At 37.4% G+C, this 27,286-nt stretch overlaps 1 protein-coding gene across 3 annotated transcripts in view; it reads left to right on the top strand.

Moving 5' to 3' along the window:
• The first annotated feature begins 16,652 nt into the window (after positions 1–16,652).
• Positions 16,653–27,286, top strand: part of LOC143237029 (putative nuclear hormone receptor HR3) — a 52,925-nt gene continuing 42,291 nt past the window's right edge. For 2 of the 3 annotated variants that reach the window (XM_076475859.1, XM_076475860.1), the window contains exon 1: positions 16,662–17,321. Coding sequence is in view for 1 of the 3 variants with exons in the window: in XM_076475858.1 (XP_076331973.1) it covers positions 17,243–17,321 (79 nt within the window). In the remaining 2 variants the exon portion in view is untranslated. Of the gene's footprint in view, positions 17,322–27,286 lie in introns of all 3 variants that reach the window. The other variant, XM_076475858.1, reaches the window with a different exon arrangement.

The raw sequence follows: 27,286 nt of genomic DNA, 5'->3' as shown, positions 1-27,286 counted from the left end.
TCGAGGAGTCGAGCACCCTAACCACCTAGCCATGCTGGGCCTTACAAAGAAGGAAACCTTATAACGCAAATGACTGACGATTTTCATGAATGTTAGTTACTTGTAGAGTCAATAGAATAATTAAAATTACAGTAAAAAGAATCAGCAGAACATTAAAAGACGTAAACTGCTGTCTCTGTGTTAACTGATGAAGATGTTGTTATCAGTTCTTCCTAAAATCTGACTTAAATAGAATTTGCAATAGTTACAACTCACTTGTTTAATATCACACCTGGAGAGTTGTTCTCGAACATTGGTTTTATATATATATATATAATTAATATACATATATACTACATAGATCATTACAATGTAGTATTTTAGCCAGTCTGATGACCTCTGGTATTAAAGAAAGATCTCTTCAGCACTAGATATAACAGATATAATGTTGTTGACGTATTATAACATTTCAATCATGGGTTGTTAGATCTATGTTTGTGACTTTATTTTTAGGTTTACACAAAAATAATCTTATATTATAGTATTCTTCTTGATGTAATAAATCAGTGCCTGCATCCCATTGCATCGAACCCAAACCTCTTATGCGCTAAGCGAGCACGCGACCAAACGAGCTAAAAGGGTTACCACTTAGCAATTTCACGCTACCACATTTCTCTCCCCTCTCCTAAGCAACGTCTGTCCACGGGTCTAATCTCAAGGTCGTGAGACAACCACTAGTTGAGTGTGATTACTATAGAGTTAGCCTAGAAGATACTGCTAACATGGCACGTTTTTAATATTCAAATTACTACAATGATACACATCAAACTATGATAAAATTGAAAACAGACAGCATGTTAAAAATAAGCACGTGTCTTTGAAACGGAATATTTAACGTAAATTCTCCTTGTGTTATACCTAGCAAAAAATGTGATTTTATCACACAATATTTTTATTTAATTCATCATTGTACGACGCATTGTATTTAAATATATCTTCAGAGTAGAATTACTTATCTGTCGAAAAATTTAAATTAGATTAACATGAGGCGCAATTTTTAAAAATTACTTGTCATAAGTTACACTGAGTAATGTTATGTGCTAAACATTCAGAAGTAACATAGGCCTTCGATGGTTTTACTGTCTTGAAGGTTTTACGTTTTCTGCAGTAATTCGTACACGCTGAATCCGAAAATGATCCGTTTCTCTCCATCACGTACAGATTTTTCACAAAACGTCAGAGCGCAATACATCAAAGAAAGTTTGTTTGTTTGTTTGTTTGAATTTCACGCACAGCCACACGAAGGCTATCTGCGCCAACCGTCCCTAATTTAGAAGTGTAAGACTAGAGAGAAGGCAACTAATCATCATCACCCACCACCAACTCTTGGGCTACTCTTTTAACAAGGAATAGTGGGATTCACTGTAACTTTATAACGCCCCCATGGCTGAAAGGGCGAGCGTGTTTGGTGAAAGAGGATTCGAACCCGTGACCTTCATATTACTAGTCGAGTGACTTAACCACTTAGCCATGCTAGGCCCATAAAAGAAAGGCTGCAACACGTAGGTTTGAGACTAAATGACGTAGATTTTCACAAACAGAATTAGGGTTAATGATGATACATATTCGTTTAAAATCAATGTTCTTCCATTTTCTTTAGCTTATTCATGTTTTTATGCGACCCGGTATCGCCAGGTGGGTAAAGGCGTGCGACTCGTAATCCAAGGGTCGCGGGTTCGAATCCCCGTCGCGCCAAACATGCGCGCCCTTTCAGCCGTGGGGCGTTATAATGTTAGGTCAATCCCACTTTTCGTTGATAAAAGAGTAGCCCAAGAGCTGGCGGTGGGTGGTAATGACTAGCTGCCTTCCCTCTAGTCTTACACTGCTAAATTAGGGACGGCTAACGCAGATAACCCCTCGAGTAGCTTTGCGCGAAATTCAAAATAAACAAACATATTTTTGTTCCCAAACATATTAATAAAAATGTTCATTGTGGTAAAGGAAATAGTAATTTGATCTAATTAAGAGTTTTTCTTCTAGATTTGTAAAAAAAAAAAAAAATCCTTACGTGATAGAAAAGCATGAATATTATTTTGAAGTTCGCGTAGCTGAATTATGAAAAGTCCGTTATTAAAATCATAACAACTTTTACGAAGTTTAAACTAGCAGGCATGTGGCATATGCAATTAGTTTGTATTCAGTAACACGATATTCATTGAGTGATGAAATGAAACCTCTCTATTTTTGTTACCCATGTTCCATGTAATGTACTAAATAAATAAGAACATTGTTAGTTTTTGTTTTGTTTTTTGTTCTCTACCACAAATAAGTCATCATTGTTCAAACCACTTCTACTGAGATTTAGTATTTACATTTCGAAACTGTTTATTTATATTAACTAGGTTATACAAACATTTACCTTATATAAGCTGGGTGTGTTTGCAGGTTAGCAATCTTCTTCTTAAATATTAACCCTAATCTGTTTACCAAATGTCTTTTGATGTTTAATACATGCATTTGTAGCTAGATCACGTGATGTTAATGGTATAGACATCATAACAGCTGTTCTGTTTAGTTCTAGCACCTAGATCCGAACCTGTTATCACAATGGGACTGTTGGCGCGCTAGCTGTCGTAAATAAGACGAAAATAATATTACAGCAACATGTACTGCGCCACGAAAAGTTTAATTTATATTTGTTGTAGCATAAGAATAAATTTAGAAACCACACACACACACACAAAGCTGCAAAAAAATGTAATAACCAAACTTTCCAAAAGCATAATGGAATAAATAATCTAAAAAAAAAAATCGTACAACGAATATGCCACAACCTTTGTAGCTTTAGTAGTTTGAATAAATCAGTTCACTGGAATTTGATACAAAGTTTTAATACCAGCAACTTAAATAACTCAGCTTAACGGTATTTTACATTAGGGTTTAACACCAGCAACTTAAATAAATCAGTTCACTCGTATTTGATACAAAGTTTTAATACCAGCAACTTAAAAAAATAAATCAGTTTAGCAGTATTTCACACAAGGTTTTATCAACCAATACCAGAAGTTCAAATAAATCAGTCTAATGGCATTTCACTTCATTAGTTTAAGTATATCAACTTAGTATTTCACAGTAATATTTTACCAACATCACCACTTTGAGTAAACCACTTCGTTGGTATTTCACGTTAAGTGTTGTCACCGCCAACAGTCTGAGTAAATAATATCAGTGATACTTTACACTAAACCTTTGCCAAAATCAGCAGTATGAGTGAATAAATTCAACCGTGTATTGCTCAGAGCTTTGTCAACATAGAACAACTAAATCTATATCTACCAAATATCGTAACGTGATAATAGACCTTTTTTTTTTAAGTTAAACCATTACCAAAGGAAGATGGCCTGGCATGGCCGAGCGCGTAAAGCGTGCGACTCGTAATCCGAGGGTCGCGGGTTCGCGCCCGCGTCGCGCTAAACATGCTCGCCCTCCCAGCCGTGGGGGTGTATAATGTGACGGTCAATCCCACTATTCGTTGGTAAAAGAGTAGCCCAAGAGTTGGCGGTGGGTGGTGATGACTAGGTGCCTTCCCTCTAGTCTTACATTGCTAAATTAGGGACGGCTAGCGCAGATAGCCCTCGTGTAGCTTTGCGCAAAATTACAAAAAAAAAACAAGAAAAGTTTTCTTCCTTTGGTTCTTGGAATTTCGCACAAAGCTACTCGAGGGCTATCTGTGCTAGCCGTCCCTAATTTAGCAGTGTAAGACTAGAGGGATGGCAGCTAGTCATCATCATCCACCGCCAACTCTTGGGCTACTCTTTTATCAACGAATAGTGGGATTGACCTAACATTATAACGCCCCCACGGGTGAAAGAGATGAGTATGTTTGCTGCGACCGGGATTCGAACCCTCGACCCGCAGATTACGAGTCGAAAGCCTCAACTCACCTGGCCATGCGGGTCCCAGGAAGAGAAGGGATGTATTTGTTTGGAATTAAGCACAAAGCTACTACTCTGTGCTCTGCCTACCACGGGTATCGAAACCCGGGTTTTAGAGGTGTGAGTTTGTAGGTATGTTGTTGTTTTGAATTAAGCACAAAGCTACACAATGAACTATCTGTGCTCTGCCCACCACGGGTATCGAAACCCGGATTTTAGCATTGTAAGTCCGCAGACATGCCGCTAAGCCACGGAAGAGTCGTCTGCAGATATACCGCTGTACCACGAAAGACAAAAAGAAGAGAAGTCTACTAAAAAAAGGTGTTAAAAAAAGAGAAAAGGTGTGAAAAAAATTTAAAAGATGCCATATTTGACGTTTAACACCCAATAATTCGCTCTCGAGTGAAATATCCGTATGTCTGGAATCTTACAACAATAGAAACTGGATTTCGATACTTGTGGTGAGACGAGCATAGATACTCAATTGCGTTGCTTTGTGCTTGATTGCAAACAGATGAAATAAACCAAACAATTCAAAGGGGAACAGGCAATCCATTCTGACATTTAAAATATATAACATTAATACTCTCCAGTTTGAGGTGTCTGCGCCCCCTACATATTAATATACAAACTACTGTCACAGCAGGCAGTACATCAGTTAACACTTCAAAGACTATAATAAAAAATTAGTTTACACTCATATTTCGCCACAACATTGCGCTTATCAGATCTGATTCCTATGTATATTCCTCTGCGTATGTCTCTGTTACAAGTGAAACCAGTCTTAACTGGTAAGGTACTAACACTACTAAAAAGTAAAATAGTAGTCTTCAGAAAACGTTGCGTACTATGGTTTTTAATTAAATTCATTCTGCCATATTCTCTGTGAGCAGAAAGCAAGAATCCATCTGACACCAGCGCGATCTGAGAAACTGAAGAGAAAAACAAGAAGAAATAATTAACTACGCTTAGAGTCACCTATAATCTGAATCTCTATCAGAACTTCCATCATGTGACGTCAACAAGGCCAATCCATTAAAAGAGAGCCGGAATTTTCGATTTCTCTGTTTCTCACGCTAAGAGAACTCAATGACTTAACCCAGGAGTTCCCAAATTTTGCCAACCGGCGTACCCCATTCAGCACATTATTATATTGGCGAACCACTTCTTTAAAAAAAAAATTGTTTTTCTCATGTCTAACTGACGTATCATATGCGTATTTTACTACCTTTACAGTTTGGTTTCAGGTTTAAAAAGTACAATGAAAAAATATTTAAATGTGGAAAATTAAAAAACAACAACCTTATTTTAATTTGTGTGTTTTATTATAACAAAGCCACTTCAAGCTATCTGCTAAGTCCACCGAGGGAAATCAAACCGTTGGATATCCATAGACTTACCACTGTACCAGCGGGATACTACTTTAACGTGAAGGATGACACTGGTTTTCTGAAACAACCTTGTCAATTTTTGGGTCAATGTCTGATAGTTTCAAAAGAGATCTGGCTCCACATTTGTGTTATTTACATACTTTCATTTTATATCCGTCAATCCAACTGGAAATCAACTTTTTTCTTGTTTTTTTGTGACCGGTAGGCAACGCTGCCAGGTTCGCAACGAATTTACATAATTTAATTTATGTTGATTACAGTTATTAAATTGGGAATTATATATATTGCTATATTCGTATTATAATGTCTTAGCTTTTTATTTTATTCATTACTCTTTCAGTAAATGGTAATTCCATAAATTTGGCCCCCCGCTAGTAGAGTGGTAAGTCTACTGATTTACAACGTTAAAATTAGGGGTTCGATTCCCCTCGGTGGGCTCAGCAGATAGCTCGATGAGGCTTTGCTATAAGAAAAACACAAACACCATAAATTTGACGTACTACTGCGGACACCCAAAGCTCGCGCAACATAGTTTGGGAACATCTGACTTAACCAACAAAGAGATGGTTTTTAAATATATATATGTAAATGTATAAACAATAGAACTCAGTAAAATAAAAAATAGAAAAACGCATTTTCTATATAGTTTTAGCACAATTAGTTACGCACAGTTATTAGATGTTTATAAGGTAAGGTTTTAACACCTTTGTCCAAAGCTTTGCGCATTTTTTTCAACAGAAGTTCGAGATTATCTACACAGAAGTGAAGTAATAAAAGGGATTAAAGTTCCCCGCACACCGCTAGAAATCGGGTTTCGTTACCCGTGGTGAGCAGAGTACAGATAGCCCATTGTGCAGCTTTGTGCTTCATTCCAAACAAAGACGAGGTTTGATTACTCAGAAACTTTGAACAAAGTTTTGTACAATATTCTCAAGAGAAATTCTGGGTTATCATTACAATGGCGAATTAATAAACGATACAATGCGAGGTTTTCAACTACCTTCGACTAAAGTTTCGTCTATTATCTTGAAGAAAGTTCTGGGTTATCCAAGAAGTTAATTTTTTTGAGATATCAAACAATGTGGAACATTTCTAGTCAAGTATATTCCACTCAAAAGTGCTCAGAGACATTGTTATTATCATGCCTCTCGATTCCATGAAGGAACAAAGGGCCGCAATCACTTGCGGATTCATTAACATTGTTAGCCTACTGCACAACCCCTAACCAGGAGGAGAAATCTGAGCCGTCCCTAATTTTGCAGTGTAAGACTAGAGGGAAGGCAGCTAGTCATTACCGCCCACCGCCAACTCTTTTACCAACGAATAGTGGGATTGACCGTAACATTATAACGCCCCCACGGTGAAAGGGCGAGCATGTTTAGCGCGACTGGGATGCGAACCTGCGACCCTCGGATTACGAGTCGCACGCCTAACGCGCTAGGCCATGCCGGACTCAAGAGACATTATGAGAAGTTATTATATAAATAAATTCAACATACAGTTTGAAACCTCTACTATAAAAGATACGGCGGTAATAGATCGTTTATTATAAATGCAATACAAGTATTTTATTGAACTTTCATAAACAATATCAAACCGGTCCATATATAAACTTCCACTTACAGCGTAAGACATGTTTATAAACAATATTCACATATCTATCTATGAATCTATATATATATATTCATATATCTATCTCTACATCTATTGTGTGTTGTGTTTAAAATAAATTAAATTAATATCAGCACAGTTTTTCATCAAAACATTTCAGATTTAGATTTTGGTACTTTCAACCCAAACGGTATCTTATGTGATTCACAGACTAAATGACCAGGTCAGAGACCTTCGGCTTCAGACATATTTATTCCTAATTTAAAAGTAGTGACTAGAAGGAAGACAATTAATAAATAACTGTAACTGCTTACGTAGCTATTCTTCATCGAAAGGCTGTGATTGGCTGTCACATACCATGGTTGTCGCACTCTATAACCAAAAGTGCGAACTTTGTTCAAAGGCATATCGTATCTTAGAACATTCCGACCCGCAGCCCAGGACACTAACCACCATCCTACCCACGTCTGCCATCATAATTTTAATGCTATTATTCTACAGATTTTAAATTTTGTTTTCGTGCTACAGTACAATGTACAAACCGTGACAGAAGTTTTTATATTAATCTTGCAGCGAAACGGTTGTCGAAGCTGTGTGCTTATATTTCTAGTCTTTATTGTTTCATTCAACCACGCCATAAAATAGTAAGCCCTTAAGTCTGAAAACATATAGATTAAAGCAACGTTAGCACTATTCAAACTATAGATACATATATAAAAATACTCCAAACATATCAGTTTTTACACAGAGGGTAACACGAGTTGAACTTTGCTACTCAAAAGGTTCAACGCTCCAAACTATCGCATATATTCCTATCACTATGGTTGTTGATAGTGATAAAATACATAATTTCTAGAACTTTCTCGAGAGTCAACAACTCTCTCTAACAATGTTTACTTGCTGCTTCAAATATTTATCTTGTTAGATCACAGATAGTATATTGGTACTGATGTGAATACAAACCTTGGTGCTTTTAGCCAAGCACCAAAAGGAGCCCTGGAATGATTAGAAAAAAACAACAGAAAACTCAACGATAACAAGGGCTTGTCACTCACTTTACTTCGTTTTATCTCGCTCCAAGCAGCTTCCTCTATAGAGCTCTTTAACACTGCTACGAAAAGACGTTTCTAGTCCTGATTTCTCCAAGCCCGTTCCCCTGGCTGTGGTTTCGCTAGATAGTAGATAGGGACAGTGGGAATCTCGTTAATCCATTCATTAATGGATTTAAATGGCAATTTCATTTAAATACAAAATTATTAGCCTAATATTAATAACCTTTCAAGTTGCTCTGGGGCCTATTAGGCCCCACTTTTCGTAGGCCCCACACGTCGTCAGTTGTTTTGTTTTTTGTTTCTTTTTTAATTTCGCGCAAAGCTACACGAGGGCTATGTGCGCTAGCCGTTCCTTATTTAGCAGTGTAAGACTAGAGAGAAGGCAGCTAGTCATCACCACCCACCGCCAACTCTTGTGCTACTCTTTTACCAACAAATAGTGGGATTGACCGTCACGTTATAACGGCCCCATGGCTGAAAGGGCGAGCACGTTTGATGCGACGGAGATTCGAACGCCTTAACCCACCTTGCCATGCCGGGCCCCAAGTCGTCAGTGTTAACCACTAAAGGCATGGTGCAATTCACTCAAAATCGTGTTATCAATCAGATAATATTTAAATTAAATCTAGACATTAAAGAAGCCACTAACATTCACACGTAATTGCTGAACGACTTTCGCCACTCAATCCTAAAACAAACAATTTTAACACCAGAAAAATCGTAAAATGTCTATTTCACTTCTTGGAAATTGGAAGAAGGTTTCTTTAAAACAAATCTCATAGAAGTTGGTTGGTTGGTTTGGCGTTTTATGGCGCAAAGCAACTAGACTACCTGCGCCAAACAACTGGTAAAAAAAATTAAAGGTAAAGTAAAATCATTAAAATACGTAAAAAGGAATTATAATAAAACAAAGTCTGATTTTGAAATAAAAACTTAAATAGCAATAAATCCAATTTTTAAATCTAGTTTATAGCAGTAAGAGAGAAAATAAAATAATTATGGGTTTTAAAGGACTTCTGTAACATAATTTTAATTATCATAACTCGCCAGGATGACTAGCAGGTAAGTTCAAACATCAGCGTTAGAGTCCTGAAGTTTCGACTCGGCATGGCCAGGTGGTTGAAGCACTCAACTCGTAATTTGACGGTCGCGGGTTCGAATCCTCGTCACACCAAACATGTTCGCCTTTTCAGCCGTAGGGGCATTATAATGTTACGGCCAGTCCCACTATTCGTTGGTAAAGGAAGAGCCCAAGAGTGGGCGGTGAATGATGATGACTAGCTATCTTTCCTCTAGTTTTACACTACTAAATTAGGGACGATTAACGCAGATAGCCCTCGTGTAGCTTTGCGCGAAATTCAAAACAAACCTAACCTAAAACATTATGCAAAAGACAAATATTCCAAAATTATTTATATCTCTGTTTAGGACTTTCAAATAATACATTTGTACTAAATCCCACGTAATTTGGTCGAAATGTAGCCAAGAAATCAACCAAAACTCCTAACATTATGTGTTTATTCAATCGTTTCATCATCCACCTTGACTTCCTACAATAACTAAAAATGTGCAAGCTTAATACTTTTTTATTGTCAATGTGTGTTGTCTGTAGAAAATTCTCTTTTTACCAATTTATATGTAAATTATTCGAAACAAGGTTAATTAAATGTCCAAAAGCCTAAATTACGGGTTTATTTAACATTTTAATCCCCGTAAAATGATGAAAAGTGAGCATGTCCCAAGTTTTTTATGTGCATGTATGGACCCTATAAAAAGGTATTTTTGTACCAAATCTCATGTAAGTTAGCTGAACTAGGACAAGGAAGATGTCAAAATACCCTGAAATTATGCTTTTTTTGTGTCATCTTAACCCCTCTATAATTACTAAAAATTGAGAAGTCTCTCCCATTATTATTCATTAATGCGTTGTACCTGTAGAAAAGTATCTTTATAGCAAGTCTCACGTAAATTTGACCAAAATATTGCCGAGTAGTGAACGGAAACCGTAAAGTTATACTTTATAATATGCTCTGAATTCCATACAAAGATGTGCAATAAGCAAATCCAATTTTCTTTTGTATGTCAATGTACTAGGCGTTTGAAAATTTATATTTGTGCCAATTTTCATCTTGATTGTTGTAAATACGAGAGCAGAGGAGCCCAAAATATACATTTTTTTTTTGGTTTGATTGACCTGTGACCATATAAAATGCTTTTAAAATGACTTAAGCCAGAAAGAAAAAATGATTAAAGAAGTGTCTTGGCGTATTGGATCAAGTTTCAAGCTAATCCTCCGAGAAGTGAAGGAATGGAGATCAACTGAAATGTATTAGGAAGAATAAAAAGACAGAAGCAATAGAAAAACAGCATGTCCCTTTGTGGGGGCATAAAAAAAAACGTAACGCTAAAGGTCTTACTTGGGGAATCAGAAAATTCGAGTCGTTGTTCCAGATCAGAGAGTAGGTTTTGAAGGCTAATGTTTCACTATCTTGCTGTTTCGTCTAGACTAGCCCAGCATGGTCAGATGGCCAGGGGACACTCGACTTGTAATCTGAGGGTCGTGGGCTTAAATTCCCGTCGCACCAAGCATGCTCCCCTTTCAGCCATGGGTACGTTATAATGTGACGGTTAATCCCACTATTCATTGGTAAAAAAGTTGGCAATGGGTGGTGATGACTAGCAGCCTTCCCTCTAATCTTACATTTTAAATTAGGAACGGCTAGCGCAGATAACTCTCGTGTAGCTTTGCGAGAAATTAAAAACAACAACAAACAAACAAACTTTCTCGTTATCTCTCCCAAATGCCCAAGGAAAATAATAATTAAGCCTTAATCTCTAAGCACAATGAGGGTGATAGATCAGAGGTTCCTTAAAACCTCCCACTAACATGCAATTTATTAGGAGAATTTATAGCGTGATCTAATTTTCCTGTTCCCCCCTCCCAGTGGCACAGCGGCATGTCTGCGAACTCATACTGATAAAAACCGAGTTTCGATACCCGGTTGAGCAGACCATAGATAGTCCATTGTGTAGCTTTGTGCTTAATTCCAAACAATCTATCTATCTATCTAATTTCCCTGGTATATGGAGAATCGCACTTGCTTGGAACGACATCGAACTAGAATAACTGTACAATACTTACGTACCTATTTTCGTCATCTGCACAGAATGTCTACCGCTAGTACATCAGTAAGTCTACGAATTTACAACGCTAAAATCAGGGGTTAGATCTACTGGGTGGACTCAGCAGACAGCCCAATGTGGCTTTGCTATAAGAAAACACACCCACCCTTTACACAGTGTACGTCAGTGAGGAGTGCACACGTGGCTTTAAAGCAATTTTTTTTGTTCGGTGATTTTTCGTGCAAGGCTACTCTAGGTCACTTTGCGCCAGCTGCTCCTAATTTGGTAGTATAAATTAAAGGGAAAGCAGTTAGTCAATACCGCCCATCGCTAACCCTTAGGCTACTCTTTAGCCTAAGAAAAGTGGGAATAAGCGAAACATTACAACACTACCATGGCTGAAAGGGCTAGCACGTTTGGCGACGAAATTTGAACCTACAACAAACAGAATACGAGTCGAGCGCCACAGTCATCAGGTTACGACTTGAAACTGAATAAAACATTATGTTACGTTCAAATTAATACAACAGAGTGCAAGTTAACAACACATGAATATAAGTAAGTATTACACGATGAGTTAGAAATCAAACATCTTATTCCTCCATATAGTAGTATTCAAAGAAATGTATCTCAGAACGGCTGTGATAATCGGGTACCGAATTGTAGAGGGCGTTGCAGGTGGATGTTAGGTTATTAATTAGTATAGGTATAAAGGTGTTCCTTTGGATTGGTTTAATTTTGGTTTTAGTTACTGTATAAGTAGGGCTTCTTTGATTTTGAGTTTGTTTATATTTGTTTCCCTACTTAGTATGTGGGTGTTTTATACTCTCGTCCCTAAGACACGTGTTCGTCACATTCAAACTCTTTCTTAACCTGAAGATGACCTAGGAAGATCGAAATATTGTTCTCTCCTTATCAATAACAGTGTTAATACTCATACCAGCTGTTCTGAGATACATTTTTATTTCAATGACTCTCTCAGTATTTAATATGCTGAGATTTACTATTACATATGCAGTGTGCAATTATTACGACTGTAACATTGTAAACGCTTTGAATATTAATATAAACGTTTAACAATATTAAAAAAAAACTAGGTTCCATGTATTCATGTAGGTATTATTAGGTTGATTATGGTTATGCAGGTGTTCTTGTGAGTTGCACGTGTTTAGATAGGTGTTATTGTTAGCTGTATTTGTTTAGGTAAGTGTTCTTGTAGGTTACGTGTATTTATATGGGTGTTCTTGTATGTTTCATGTATTTAGATACGTGTTCTCCATGAACAGGAAGTACCCGTCTCAGAACTACGTTTAATTATGTCCCAAGGCGTTCTGTATGGTCAGGTAAAGAGCAGGTGTGTCAACTACTGTGAGCGAACTGTATACATGGTAGACCGTAAAGTACTTGTTCGTCAACGTCTGACATGCTGGACATTTGAAGAGACATTATCAATAGAAACTTTGCCCCATACGTGGGTGATACGGTGACATGTTAGACATGAACTTGAATGTATTTAGAATTGAGGCCAGTTCTTCATCAGGATCTGCCCATCTTCATTGCTACGGTGAGTTTATCCAGAAGTCTCACCCCCCCTATCGGGTTTCCATTTTCGTATAAGCCTATCACAAGCTAACAAAGACGAAACCCAACTGAATCCAGTTTCAATTTCTTTCTGAACGAATTAGACTTCATCCGCCTTCTACACACACTCCCTTAATGTGATTTTAACTCAACTGAGAATAACACACGTTTAACGTTGCAGTGATGTATTAGTAGAGTATCAAACCTGGAATCCCTCAGTCTGACTTCAATATATAAATAATGCATAACTGTAAACTTATTGTCTCTGATGTTGATATTCCATGAGACGGCAAGTCATAATTAAGAAGAGATCGGTTTGAAACTATGTTGGTTACGGTAAGAATATTTAAGTAGCAATTTAAAAACAAAATGTAACTGGTCGGTAAGGAATATCCAATAACAAATGTTGACTTACGCCGCAGTGATGGACATCAAACGATATGAAAAGGCAAAACGTTTTACCGAAACTTCACAAATGAAAGCGAAGTGGCAACGTCACTGTTTTTTGTGTGTGTTTTTTTAAACAAGGGGTAGTTTTGAAATACGAAAAATAAAGTTCAGTGATAATTACTGAACGAATAAATAAGCACAGTAGAAACCAAGGAGCGTTCCCCTAGTATCTATCGTTTTATTCTTAACCCAGTCATACTAAAGTTATCTAAACGTTGAAAGTGCAAGTGAAAATATTATCAAATAAGATACCTTTTCTTAAGGGTTATTAGGTCATGTGTTGTTGTTTTTTTTTAGCAACTCAGCATAACATGACCTGTTGTATTCGAACAATAATCGCAAGCCCTGAATGTAGGTCGTTGTTATAAAATAAGGTTGATTAATATCACCCACTTCAAAGAATGCAACTAGGAACTCCAGTATGACGTAACGTGGTTGACCTGCATAGAAACCTTTAAACTTTCAAGAAACGATTGTCTGTTTTGGATTTTACGCAAAGCTACACGAGGGCTATTCGCGCTAGCCGTCCCATAATTTAGCAGTGTTAGACTAGAGGTAAGGCAGCTAGTCATCACCACCAACCGCCAACTCTTGGGCTACTCTTTTAACAACAAATAATGGTATTGACTGTCACATTATAACGCCCCCACGGTTGATATGGCGAGCATGTTTGGTGTGACTAGGTTTCGAACCCACGATCTCCAGATTACGAGTCGAGTGCCTTAGCCACCTGGCCTAGTCAAGAAGTGAAAGAACTGGGTTTATTTGAGAAAATATTTCACTGAATGCCTTTGTTTTGAAGGACTGAGATCAGGTTTTAGCTTGGTTTGAATATTTAATGTTTTTCTTAAAGGGCTGTCATCATCTGAGCAAAGTGTTTACTGACGTATCAATAGAAGCATTCACAGAATTTATAGTCCTAAATAATAAACAGTACATACTTTTCATGTCTGCCCTAAATAATCGCTATTTGTTTAGTTGATCTTTTAAATATAAATTTTAATGTGCTATGTATATGGTTGTCTTTCCGTTTCAGTTATAAACCTACTTTAATTAAGTACGAGGTTTAAGTAAGTAAAATATTCGTACTTAAGGACAGAAGCGTATTATGTTAATATAACAATAAACTTACAAATAGCGATGTACAAGTACAATGAAGTGTGGGTTTTTTGGCGGGAGGCACACTATGTATTTCGAATGAGCATTGATTTGTCATCAATTTGAATTTCAATTGAAATTTACAGTATGTTCCCTTTTCAAATAAACAATCGCACTTTGCTTTTAACTTGTTGTTTGCTAGTTTTATTTATATATTTACAGGGGTAATTTTATCAGTTCTTTTCATAGGTTGTATTGGCACAAACTAAGTGTTGAAAGCAACTTTTAATTAACAACTTTGCGACGTGACTTCGCTTTATCGTCACTTGTGAATATCTTGTTTAACCATCCACTACTACTCCGGTTTACCGGCAGGTGGTTTAGTCAGGTCATGGGCGTCCGCAAAAACGTTTCCAGGACTTAGGGGGAGAAGGGGCAGTAGTGTGAAAATGCGGATTTAATAAATAAATAATTGTTTGCTTTTATTTTTTTTAATTTCGCACAAAGCTACTCGAGGGCTATCTGTGCTAGCCGTCCCTAATTTAGCAGTGTAAGACTAGAGGGAAGGCAGCTAGTCATCACCACCCACCGCCAACTCTTGGGCTACTCTTTTACCAACGAATAGTGGGATTGACCGTCACATTATAACGCCCCCACGGCTCAAAGGGCGAGCATGTTTGGCGCGATGGGATGCGAACCCGCGACCCTCAGATTACGAGTCGCACGCCTTTAAGAACCTTCGGGTCTACGGAGTTTTCATTGATGCATTATTTTTATCACCACAAACCTTCATCGCTCACGAAACAAGGGTTTCACTAATTCTTTAGAACTTATGCTTGCTATATTCGCTTTATGTTTAATTACTATTGTCAAGTTGCTGTCATGATATTGTTTGCTAAAAATTCGTCGATTCTCGAACCCGGCTAGCTGATTTTCTGAGATACGGCCTTGGTAAATGTGCTTTGATAGAAACAAATCTACGTACTTATTGTGCGTATGGGAAATGTACAAAGATACAATGTACGAAAATAAAGATAAAACATTCTATACTTTTGAGGTTAGCTTTTAAACAAATTGTTTTGTAGCTAAGCCTGAAGAATTTATGACGACAAAGATGGCTTACACTTCTTATTATCCTTCGAGAGATTTACTACGTGGGTCATAAGCACGAGTAGTGTCTCATGTTGAACGGCCCGCCTTTCCCAGCACCTCTTAGAGCGTGACGCGCTTAACGGTACACGAGGAAGATTGCGTTCGTGGTGTCATACAGCGTAGCATCGCTCAAACGCACTACCGCATTCCTGAGTCAGACGGTTCTATTATGGGTGGAGGGCAGTAGCAGGGCGCTGAGGCTTGACAAGAATATTTGGATGGAGAACTGCGAAGGCTTGTGCTAACAGTAATAGTTGCCTATGGCAACAAGCCAGAACAGTACCACGTCGTATCAGGCTTTAGTAGACTTGGAAAACTTGTTTAACCAGTGCTGAGGTCGGCTGGCCTCCTATTATTTCGTGAAGAGCACAGTTTTTCTCAGGGCTTTCGGTATACAGGTTACTGAGGCGACCTTTTGCTCAACCATAACAGTGCAGGTTTAACAGCTGTTACATGTACAGTTAGTTATCTTTTATTGAAGAACATTTTATTTTCTCTTACAGTTGCAAGAAATCAAAATCAGCCCTGCGGTTAAACGCGTTTCAATCGATAAGTGACTACAAAAATCGCCTTTCTCGAATACTTCAAGTGTTACTTGAACGTTTTATTTTCGCCGCTATCAGTTTTTGGTGCTGAAGTACTCTATAAAACACGACAACGCCGTTCGCGTACCGATGATTGGCTTAACTATATATAAATATGTTTGTTTTGACATGACTGTAAGTTCGTTTGAGTTTGAATATTTCGACCACTGCTGACAAATCAGATACAAGGTTGTGAAAGTTCAGTAGGCATGTATTAAACCTCCACATTGTAAAGAACAGACAAAAAAATGTTTATTGTACATAAAAAAGCGCATTTGTCCGGCGTAAATAAAAGAACTTTGGATGGATTCAAATATTCGACACGATCCTTGTTCGAAAAAAATAGTTTAAATCAGAAATAGGTACAACTAAAACAGTAATAAAGCATGTTGCTTAGAGTTGTATGTGTTTAGTATTGTTATTAATGCATCAAAGACTTCTACAAAATGTGCAAAAATAAAAATACATTGTTGACAGTTTCTAGGCGTTTAGTAACGTTGCTAAGTGATAAAAATAAAAAGTACACGAATATTATCTCCCTTAAAAGAACCCGGCTCTTCACGTTCTTCGAGAACTGGGTTTTCACATCTTACAGATCTATAATAAACCATAGGTACAATCATTATTACTACAGCTGTATACGTTTTTTTGTTGTTGTTTTTTTTTACAAAAACTGTTTCGTCTGATAAAACGCAATGACCAAAGATAATTGTTATTGTGTAAACGCGCTAACGCGCTCATACGCGGAAATACCAGATCTGCAAACATCCTCAGTCGAGACGGATAGGCAGATCACGTTAACTTTTATGCACCTCCGAATCGACGCGTTCTACCCAAAAGTATAAATTGGACTGCGCCTATTGACTGTGGCCCGTAGTGAAGTATTGAGCTAGCAGAGCACGAGACCATACGGAAGAGGGCTGACTGAGAGAACAGGTGTGAGAGAAGTATCAGAAGAAGACAACTGTTAACACGTACCAAATATTTGTAACCGCGCATTGCAAGCTTCTTTGGTTTTCAGTTCACCTGGTCTCTCTGTATCTGTCCCCGCTGTGAAACACTGCTGACAGTGGTGGCGGGACATGGTGTAATGAATAAAAAGCATGTGTGAAGATACCCGTAAAAATACAACAAACTAAGTAAATATACACACAGCTTAAATTTCCAGGATTGTGCGTGTCAAAAATAATTGGTTGTATTAGGAGCAATTGACGACAGATACTGAGGATAAAAAGGTCCCCTATTAGCGTTTTGTTTAGTGTGATCTGTGCTTTTAAGTGGCGTACATGCACGGACCCATGTCGTGGAGTAACTTTATCAAGGTACAGGTGGCTCAACCTCAGACATCGACTGGTTCAATTAAAGGTAGGTGTTACTGTACAATATAGGTGTGTGTGTATTTCGTCTGTTTGTTGGTTTGTTACATTCGTCCCAAGAAATTATCTTCACATGTGAGACATGCATGCCATATCACAATAATATTAATAATTATATCTGGTGCATGATGTTTGGTGTGACGGGGATTCGAACACGCTGTCTCACATTAGGAGTTGAGAGCTCTAACCACCTGGCCATGTCGGGCGGAAGACGTATTAAGAATAGTAATATTTGAAAAAGTTTAAAGTTGAAGTAATTTATTTTTGCTTTTAAAATGTGATATTTAATAGACATCCATTTCTGGAAATGTAGGTTCTCTATCATAAATTGTTGTTTTTCATTAAGCGCAAATCCACACAGACCTATTTGTGCTCTGTCTACCACGAGTATCGAAACTTAATTTTTAATCCGCTACTGGGGGAGCTTCTATCATAAGGTTATTATAAGCATCAGATAAATTGGTTGTTGTTTGTAATTAGGCATAAAGCTACGCAATGGGGTATCTGTACTTTACTCACCACGGGTATCGAAACTTAATTTTTAATCCGCTACTGGGGGAGCTTCTATCATAAGGTTATTATAAGCATCAGATAAATAGGTTGTTTGTAATTAGGCATAAAGCTACGCAATGGGGTATCTGTACTTTACTCATTACGGGTATCGAAACCTATATTCTAGCGTTGTAAGTCCGCAGACATACCACTGAGCCACTGGGGGGCCAGATAAATAGGAATTACTAGGTCCTTTTTTCTGAATTGTCTCTCCACGTAGAGGTGTATCTAACTCAAGATAATTATAACACCAGGGATCGGAAGTAGCAGAAATGGTTCCGTCGATTTCTTTTTGTTGAACTTCGCGTGAAGCTGCTCGAGGGCTACTACACTAGTCGTTCCTCATTTTCAAATGATATTCTAAACAGAAGACGGGTAGTTAACATAACACACACCGCCAAATGTTGAGCAAATCTTTACCAACGAATAGTGGGGATTGACCGACACGTTGTTACACCTCCATAGCTGAAAAAAAACAAAAACGTGCATATTCAACGATCCGCAGAATTCTAGTCAAACGTCACAACCACCACACCATGCAAGGCCCAGTTTCTCAGATAGACATTTCCCAAAGTATAGTTATTTATATCACAAGGCTTATCGTAAACGGTGGGAGAATAGGAGCAGATTCCTTTGTCGGATAATCAACACTTTAAGTATAGATGTATCTATCATAAGGCTTATCATAAAAAGTGGGTAAACAACAAGAAACAGTTCTCCCTGCCGGAAAAAATATATCTCCAAATACAGGTGTATGTATCAGAAACACCGGATACAGGAAGCAGCAAATCACTGCGTCGGATAAACATCTGTTGTGGTTTGATTTGTTTTGAATTTCGCACAAAGCCACATGAGAGCTATCTGCGCTAGCCATTCCTAATTTTGCAGAGTAAGACTAGAGGGAAGGCAGCTAGTCATCATCACTCACCGCCAATTCTTGGGCTACTCTTTCACCAACGAATAGTGGGATTGACCGTCACTTTATAATGCCACCACGACTGAAAGGGCGAGCATATTTAGTGTGACGGGGTTCGAACTCGCGACTCTCAGGTTACGAGTCGAGTGCCTTAACCACCTGGCCATGCAGGGCTAATCTGTTGTGATTAAGTTGTTCTAAAGCGTAGTAAACACTAAGAAATGAAACTTTGTAAATTCAAGTAAGACGTTCTATCATGATTTGTTATGACTAACTCATGTGAAAAGGCAAATATCATGGTTTTATAAGTTTTTTGAATTGTAACATTTTCTTAATCTGCACGATTAAAAAATTAGTATTACAATATTAGTTTTATTAAAACATATGTGTTTTTTAGGGTTTCGATATGAAACATTTCATCAAAAAAAAACAAGGACTTCAAACTACGTTGCCTATCGCCATATGTCTTTTGTAGACAAACTGTGTTCAGAAATTTTATTTATAATTGATGAAATGTGAACATTTTTTTTTCAAATCATACTCTACAATAGGGTAAAGACAAGTTGTACAACATTCAGCACCTGAATTTTTGAACAGAGTTAAAAAAGTACACTGAGGGTTTTTATTTCTTATTTCTAGCTCCTTTCAACGTCACCACAGCTCTATCACCAATGTGTTCGATAAAATACTTTTCTGTTCGGTTTTGTTTTTACCTACATCTAACATTAAAAAAAACTTATGAAAAGGGTGGCTTTGTGTGTTTTATATGTCTCCGTTAAGTTCTAATGATTGTGTACGTTAAGAAGGAAGATAGATATCGTAAGACTGTTGTATTTTACTGCTAACTTCACTATTGTGTATTTTGAGAACTTACAAAGGAACTAATCCACCGTCCTAAACCCTAAACTAACGTATTATCCAACAACACGTTCTTTCACGTGAATGAGGAGTGGGATAAGTAATGTTTTGAGCCTGACTTTTACCTGTGACAAGCACAATAACCGAGATCATATCCCTGTTTCCTAGGGTTCACTGAATCAGTAACACTCCGACTACGTGACAATATGTTTTTCGTGTGTGGTACACACAGTACTGATTTGACTTCTGTGCTTATTATGAGAGATAAAAATGGTGCTGATTTCGCTTAAGCATTTATAATAAAGTAAATACGGTGTTCATTTCACTGTGACGTGTTTATTCTACGTACTACGTATGTTACTCTTGTGACTGCAGTGTATTTATTGTATGAGGTGCAAACGATGCTGATTTGGTTTAAAATGTTTGATATATGTGATGAATACGGTTTTACAAAGTGATATACTGATATACTTACTGCATACATCAGGTGTCGTGTGACTTATCTGTTTCAGCTACTATCATTAGAGTTGTTTTCTACTGACATGAGGCCCTATGTGGCCAAGCGGTTAAGGCACTCGACTCATAATCTGAAGTTTGCGGGTTCGAATCACCGTCGCACCAAACACGCTCGTCCTTTCAGCCGTGTGGTCGTTATAACGTTTTAATCAATCCAACTATTCGTTAATAAAAGTGTAGCCCAAGAGTTGGCGGTGGGTGGTGATGACTAGCTGCCTACCTTCTAGTCTTAAACTGCTAAATTAGGGATCGCTGGCGCAGATAGCCCTCGTGTAGCTTTGCTCAAGAAACAAACTGACACGTATCATGCTGAATACAATGTCTGATGCATGCATTCTTTAATCGTCGAACAACATCAAAGTTGCACTCGTGTTATTAGGCTTAGCGTTAATGGAAATCAATCAAAGGAGTGTGTCTGCATCGAGAAATATACAACAACCTAGTGAGAAAAAGGCAACTCTCTCGACTCATCACTTTGTATTTTCCCAAACGTGTTTACATAATCCGAACATCAGTTATTAAGAGACGCATTACTAACACCGTGATTCACAGTTGTATGGATACTGGTGGCATTGGATTCGCGAATCTTTCTTATGACTTTATAAATTAATGTTTATTGGTTCGTGCGTGCACTTGCTGGGTTGTTGTTTGTTTGTTTTTTTCACCATCGTCGATTAATCTTTTCGGTTTGCTGTTCAATAACACATCTGTCGTTATCAAGATATCGTATTAGCTTTCCGGTTTTCCATTCATTACCATATCTGCAATTATTATTAAAGTATCAGATCGGTTTTCCGTTTTTTTTTTTGTTTTTTTTTAGTATCGTGCAAAACTACACGAAGGCTATCTGCGCTAGCCGTCCCTAATTTAGTAGTGTAAGGCTAAAGAGAAGGCAGCTAGTCACCACCACTCACCGCCAACTCTTGGGATACTTTTTTACCAACGAATAATGGGAATGAGCTTCACATTATAACGCCCCCACGGCTGAAAGGGCGAGCATGTTTGGTACGACGGGTATTCGAGCCCGTGACCCTCAGATGACGAGTCGATTGCCTTAACCCACCTGGCCATGTCGGGCCCCAGCTGTCCGTTAATTGCCAGATCTGTCAATATAAAGATATCAAGTTATAACGAACTGGTTAATACGAGCACGTAGAAAATAAACATGAAACTCGTATTGAGGCCTTAATAAGAAAATACCCCGAAGCCAAGGTTAATTAACACCTTGATTCAATCAGAAAATATACAAGAAACTCGTATTGGGGTCTTAATAAGAAAATGAGAACCCGAAGCCAAGGTTAATCAACACCTTAATTCAATCAGAAAAAAAACATGAAACTCGTATTGAGGTCTGAATAAGAAAATGAGAACCCGAAGCCAAGGTTAATTAACACCTTAATTCAATCAGAAAATAAACATGAAACTCGTATTGAGGCCTTAATAAGAAAATACCCCGAAGCCAAGGTTAATTAACACCTTGATTCAATCAGAAAATATACAAGAAACTCGTATTGGGGTCTTAATAAGAAAATGAGAACCCGAAGCCAAGGTTAATCAACACCTTAATTCAATCAGAAAAAAAACATGAAACTCGTATTGAGGCCTGAATAAGAAAATGAGAACCCGAAGCCAAGGTTAATTAACACCTTAATTCAATCAGAAAATATACAAGAAACTCGTATTGGAGTCTTAATAAGAAAATGAGAACCCGAAGCCAAGGTTAATCAACACATTAATTCAATCAGAAAATAAACATGAAACTCGTATTGAGGCCTGAATAAGAAAATGAGAATCCGAAGCCAAGGTTAATTAACACCTTAATTCAATCAGAAAATAAACATGAAACTCGTATTGAGGCCTGAATAAGAAAATAAAAACCCGAAGCCAAGGTTAATTAACACCTTAATTCAATCAGAAAATATACAAGAAACTCGTATTGGGGTTTTAATAAGAAAATGAGAACCCGAAGCCAAGGTTAATCAACACATTAATTCAATCAGAAAATAAACATGAAACTCGTATTGAGGCCTGAATAAGAAAATGAGAATCCGAAGCCAAGGTTAATTAACACCTTAATTCAATCAGAAAATAAACATGAAACTCGTATTGAGGCCTGAATAAGAAAATAAAAACCAGAAGCCAAGGTTAATTAACACCTTAATTCAATCAGAAAATATACAAGAAACTCGTATTGGGGTTTTAATAAGAAAATGAGAACCCGAAGCCAAGGTTAATTAACACCTTAATTCAATCAGAAAATAAACATGAAACTCGTATTGAGGCCTGAATAAGAAAATAAAAACCCGAAGCCAAGGTTAATTAACACCTTAATTCAATCAGAAAATATACAAGAAACTCGTATTGGGGTCTTAATAAGAAAATGAGAACCCGAAGCCAAGGTTAATTAACACCTTAATTCAATGAGAAAATAAAGAAGAAACGTAGAATGATGTATTAACTTAATAAGAAAATTGTTAAAAAAATAAATTTGTATTAAGCCCTTTGGTATCTTTCTTGAACAAATAATAAACTGGATCCTTATTTAATAAGAAAATAAGTAATAAATATATACATTTACTTTGCAGTAGTAATAATGCTTAATGGAGCATGTTAGAGTACAAGATTAAAAACAGGAAACTTCACAAGTCCCTGGTATATGATAATTTTCCGATTTTTTTGTTTGTAAGAAAACTAAAACAAGATGATTTGGTTGAACGCTACATCAGAATCGAATACGAATTTGTGTTATGAGTTAAAATACAAACCTACAAAACTTGTTTTTTGGTATTATGAACGAACGTAATTGGTGATAACCCCTCCCTGGTAGTGGTATATTTTTATCTTTATATAAATCACGATGGTATATTTCAGTAATACTTATTGACGAAAGCAACTTGTTTACAGTTTGGTTTCTTTAATAAAGTAACAAAAGAAAACAACAGTAGATCTAAATCAACAATGATCGTAACTTAAGTTGGTTTCCGATTCGTCTTCTCGATGGTGGCGCCACTCGGTGATTACTTACACAGTTAATGATAATAGATATTGTCAATAAGCCTTGGCCCCGATGGTAGTTATCTTTAAAAAGCAAAAACTTGTGTTTTGAATTTCGCGCAAAGCTACACGTGGGCTGTCTGCGTTAGCTGTCCCTAATTTAGCAGAGTCGAGAGGGAAGGCAACTAGTCGTCACCACCCACCGCCAACTTTCGGGCTACTCTTTTACCAACGAATAGTGGGATTGACCGTAACATTATAACGCCCCCACGGCGGAAAGGGCGAGCGTGTTTGGTGCGACGAGGATTCGAACCCGCGACCCTCAAATTACGAGTCGAACATATTAACCCACCTGGCCATGTTGGGCGTAAAACAAAAATCGACTTGTGCTTTTGATCATAAGAGTTTAGTATTTGAACGACTGCATCACAAGTTCAAGTTAAAAACAAAACCATTGCTGTAAAACGAAACAAATGTTTTGGCTGATGCATCATCTTTGAGCTCAATTTTATAGAACATATGCATGTTCAAAATTATAAGTTCAATACACATCAATGTAGCTTAAAGTAACATTAAAATTAAAACTGTACTACATTGCTGTTGTAAGAAAACACACAAAACTTCTGATTACGTTTCTGCACGGTCCCCGCTGTTACAGCGGTAAGTCTACGGATTTACAACGCTAAAACCAGGGGTTCTCAGCAGATAGCCCAATGTGGCTTTGCTATAAGAAAACACACACACATTTCTACAAACGATAAAGGTGGCGCAGTGATGGTGTCTGACGCCCGAAGGCAAACCGTAACTTGGCGCCTCCCCCTCCATAAAAATAATAAAAAAATAAAACCCAGCTCCACCCGCCCTTTGTACTCTTTTTTTTTTTGTAACCTTATGTACCAGTTCCACCTACCATGGTACAGTACCTCACCGTACTGTCAGGATTATCTGATCTTTATGAAAAAAAATGGTAATTCATAGAATGAGTTACGAAAATTAATTAATGGTAAAAAAAAAAAAGTTAAAGTCCATGGGAAGTAGAAACTAACACAATTGAATGCGTGGACGTATCACGTGACTGATTCAGTTGACCCTTACATGGCTGCCAGACATTTGGAAGTTATGGTTTATTCTTTATGAATGCAAATTATTAGCTAATTAAGGTTTTTGGTTTGTATGACGATGTTTTACATATTATTCTGCATATTAATATAAAATTTCACCACAACTCTCCTGATTGATATTATTACAGGACGAATAAATCTGGCATAATTATTTGGGTCGCCAAAATACGGCCTCAAACTGTCAGGTGTTCAGAAAATTGTAAAATTTGTTACTAGTTATGAGATATCATTGTATTTTAATCAATCTAACACTGAAAATGTGTCAACAAGTAGAAACACATTGTTATTCACCATAGTGAGAAAACAATAGCACATGTATTGTTCGTCGCTTTAGTATGAAAGTATTAGCACAAATACACTGTTGGTTACTGTGGTGTCATAATATTAATACATTTTAAACCACTAGACTGAAAAGAAATGGTAGTTGTTTGTTTGTTTTTATTTCGCGCAAAGCTACACGAGGGCTATCTGCGTTAGCCGTCCCTAATTTAGCAGTGTAAAACTAGAAGGAAGTCATCATCACCGACCGCCAACTCTTGGGCTACTCTTTTACCAACGAATAATGGGATTGATCGTCGCATATAATGCCCCCACGGCTGAGAGGGCGAGCATGTTTGGTGCGACGGGGATTCGAACCCGCTACCCTCTAATCAAGTTGTACCGTAAAACTCCAATAAAAGAGCTTGGTTTATGTCTGAAGATTCATTAGTTGCTTCGGTCAGGTCCTCGATAAAAATGACTAATAGTAAGTCCAGAATGAACTTTAATGTATTGAAACAGCGAGTCTGTAGTAGGACACTCACCATAGGACGTAACCCTCCTCCACATAAAGTTTACTTGTAGCTCTGTACGCCCCCGCTAGTACAGCGGTATGTCTCCGGATTTACAACTCTAAAATCAGGGATTCGATTCCCCTCGGTGGGCTCAGCAGATAGCCCGATGTGGCTTTGCTATAAGAAAAACACACAGCTCTGTACGTAGCATTTAAACTAGATCCTAAGGAAATATGTAATTGTTTATAATCACCAACTCGCACAATTATTTAAAAAGTTGAAAATGACACATATGAGGAATGTATATTCACTCTGCTCAGTGGTTTGGTCAAACTAAAGTTGTCTCTAGTTGTGTTGTGCGTCAGTAAATTTCATAACAGATTTTATTTTTTAACGCTAGATAACAAGGGATAACTACACGAATTGTGGGGTCGTTCTGTTAGAGTGATGTTGATTTTTTTAGCTACTTTTCTCCTTTTCCCTTCACCACCCTGCTGGGGTGGGTGGATCTGTCTGTGTTGTTTCATCTGATAACAACAGTCTAGAGTCCAACTCAGTGCTGTAAAACCATTTTCCACTTCTTGTTTACCACGTCTTTAAACTGTTCGAATACTACAATTTAGTCGTATGGGCAACAACATCTTTTGTTTTCACAGTAGATAGAAGGGAATGTACTTCCGTGTTTCACCTGAATTAGTACCCGCCGATCAGTGATCTCTGATTGATTAGGTACGGTGGCATACAGGGAGCAAAATGCACATTTTGTTTACATTGCAACAAACAATCGAGGATCATTTACTTAATCTACAGTTTGTTATAAGTAACTTTACTGATCCCACTTGTCCACGTTTTCCTTCTTAAATTGGCTGTAGTGTATTGTAGTGCAAAATATGAGAAACAAGTGTATTTTTTTCAAAGCAACTGTATTTTCCAAGTAGTACCCTAATTCTTTGTTGTGTTTTATTTGGTTGGAGTTGAGAGAACCTCAATGTTAAGTTGCAGAAATTTACCACCACGAAAAAAATTATTCGAAAATTACAAGAGAGGAAGTAAATGATACAATTACATCCGTTTTCATTGTATATAAATATGTGTGTGTTTATTTGTTTGCTAGAAATATTATCTCTCTCTTTTTTGTTCATTTTTGAACTGCATGAAGGACCATTTTCAATCTTGTGCTGTAGGCTCAAGTTGGACTCAGTATTAGTTGTGTTAACCCTATAATTACCTTAGGTGTATGTGTTTTCTTATCGCAAAGCCACATCGTGCTATCTTCTGAGCCCACCGAAGGGATCGAACCCCTGATTTTAGTGTTGTAAATCCGCAGACTTACCGCTGTACTAGAGAGGGGCTATAATTACCGATGGTTCGTATTTACCCAAACGACTTTTTAAAGACATTTTCTATTAATTACTTATGCACCACGTTGTAAATGAATCACTGACTTTGTTTATTATAAGGTTCTTTACAACATGAGTCACACACGTAAAAATGTGACTAATATTGCAATGAAACATTCTACCAACTGTTGCCAAAATGTCCTGTGTATTGTATTAAAAAAAAGTTATTTTACTTGCTGTTTTGGGGTCATTTCATTAAACCGAATGTTATAATAGACTAAAACATAATGTTATTTATTATGATGCAGTGTTTGGGTCCCAACGGTAAACAAGTCGATAATCCAAAGGTTATATGGTCTTGAAGTAAACAGTAGGAGTTTCGTTTAAGTTTAAAAAGTATTCATTTCCACAACAGACTTATTTGTAGGTCATTACAGATACAATGCATGGTAATTATATTAGTTTAATGTCCGTGGAGAAGAAAATTTGGAAGGTCACGTTTTTCTTTATCTGTTTTACTGAGAAGACCGAGAGTGGCCCACTCGTTGTGTGCCGAGGTGAGGTTCTGTGTTCTGTGGTCAAATTCTACGCTTGATCTGACAAGAGTAGCCCAAGGGTTTGCGGTGGGTTGTGTTCATTTTGAAATCGGGGAAGACTAGAACAGAGTACTTTTGTGCAAGACTCAACAAATACTTAGGACAAAGAAAATCAACAATTGCTTCACAGAAAATCTGATAGCTACTGAAACAGTGTATAAACCAATACAACCGTTGGTTCAAGAACGTGAAGCTATCCGGATATTAAAATATAGGACCAAGTATGTTAACAGAGACGAAACAATGGTGTCTTACCTTAAAGTATATTACATTAGCTATAATGGTATT

The sequence above is a fragment of the Tachypleus tridentatus genome, chromosome 13 (assembly GCF_004210375.1).
Source record: "Tachypleus tridentatus isolate NWPU-2018 chromosome 13, ASM421037v1, whole genome shotgun sequence".
In the NCBI taxonomy this organism is placed as follows: domain Eukaryota; kingdom Metazoa; phylum Arthropoda; class Merostomata; order Xiphosura; family Limulidae; genus Tachypleus; species Tachypleus tridentatus.
The sequence above is the reverse complement of the archived record's forward strand: the minus strand, read 5'-3'. Positions and strand labels throughout refer to the sequence as shown.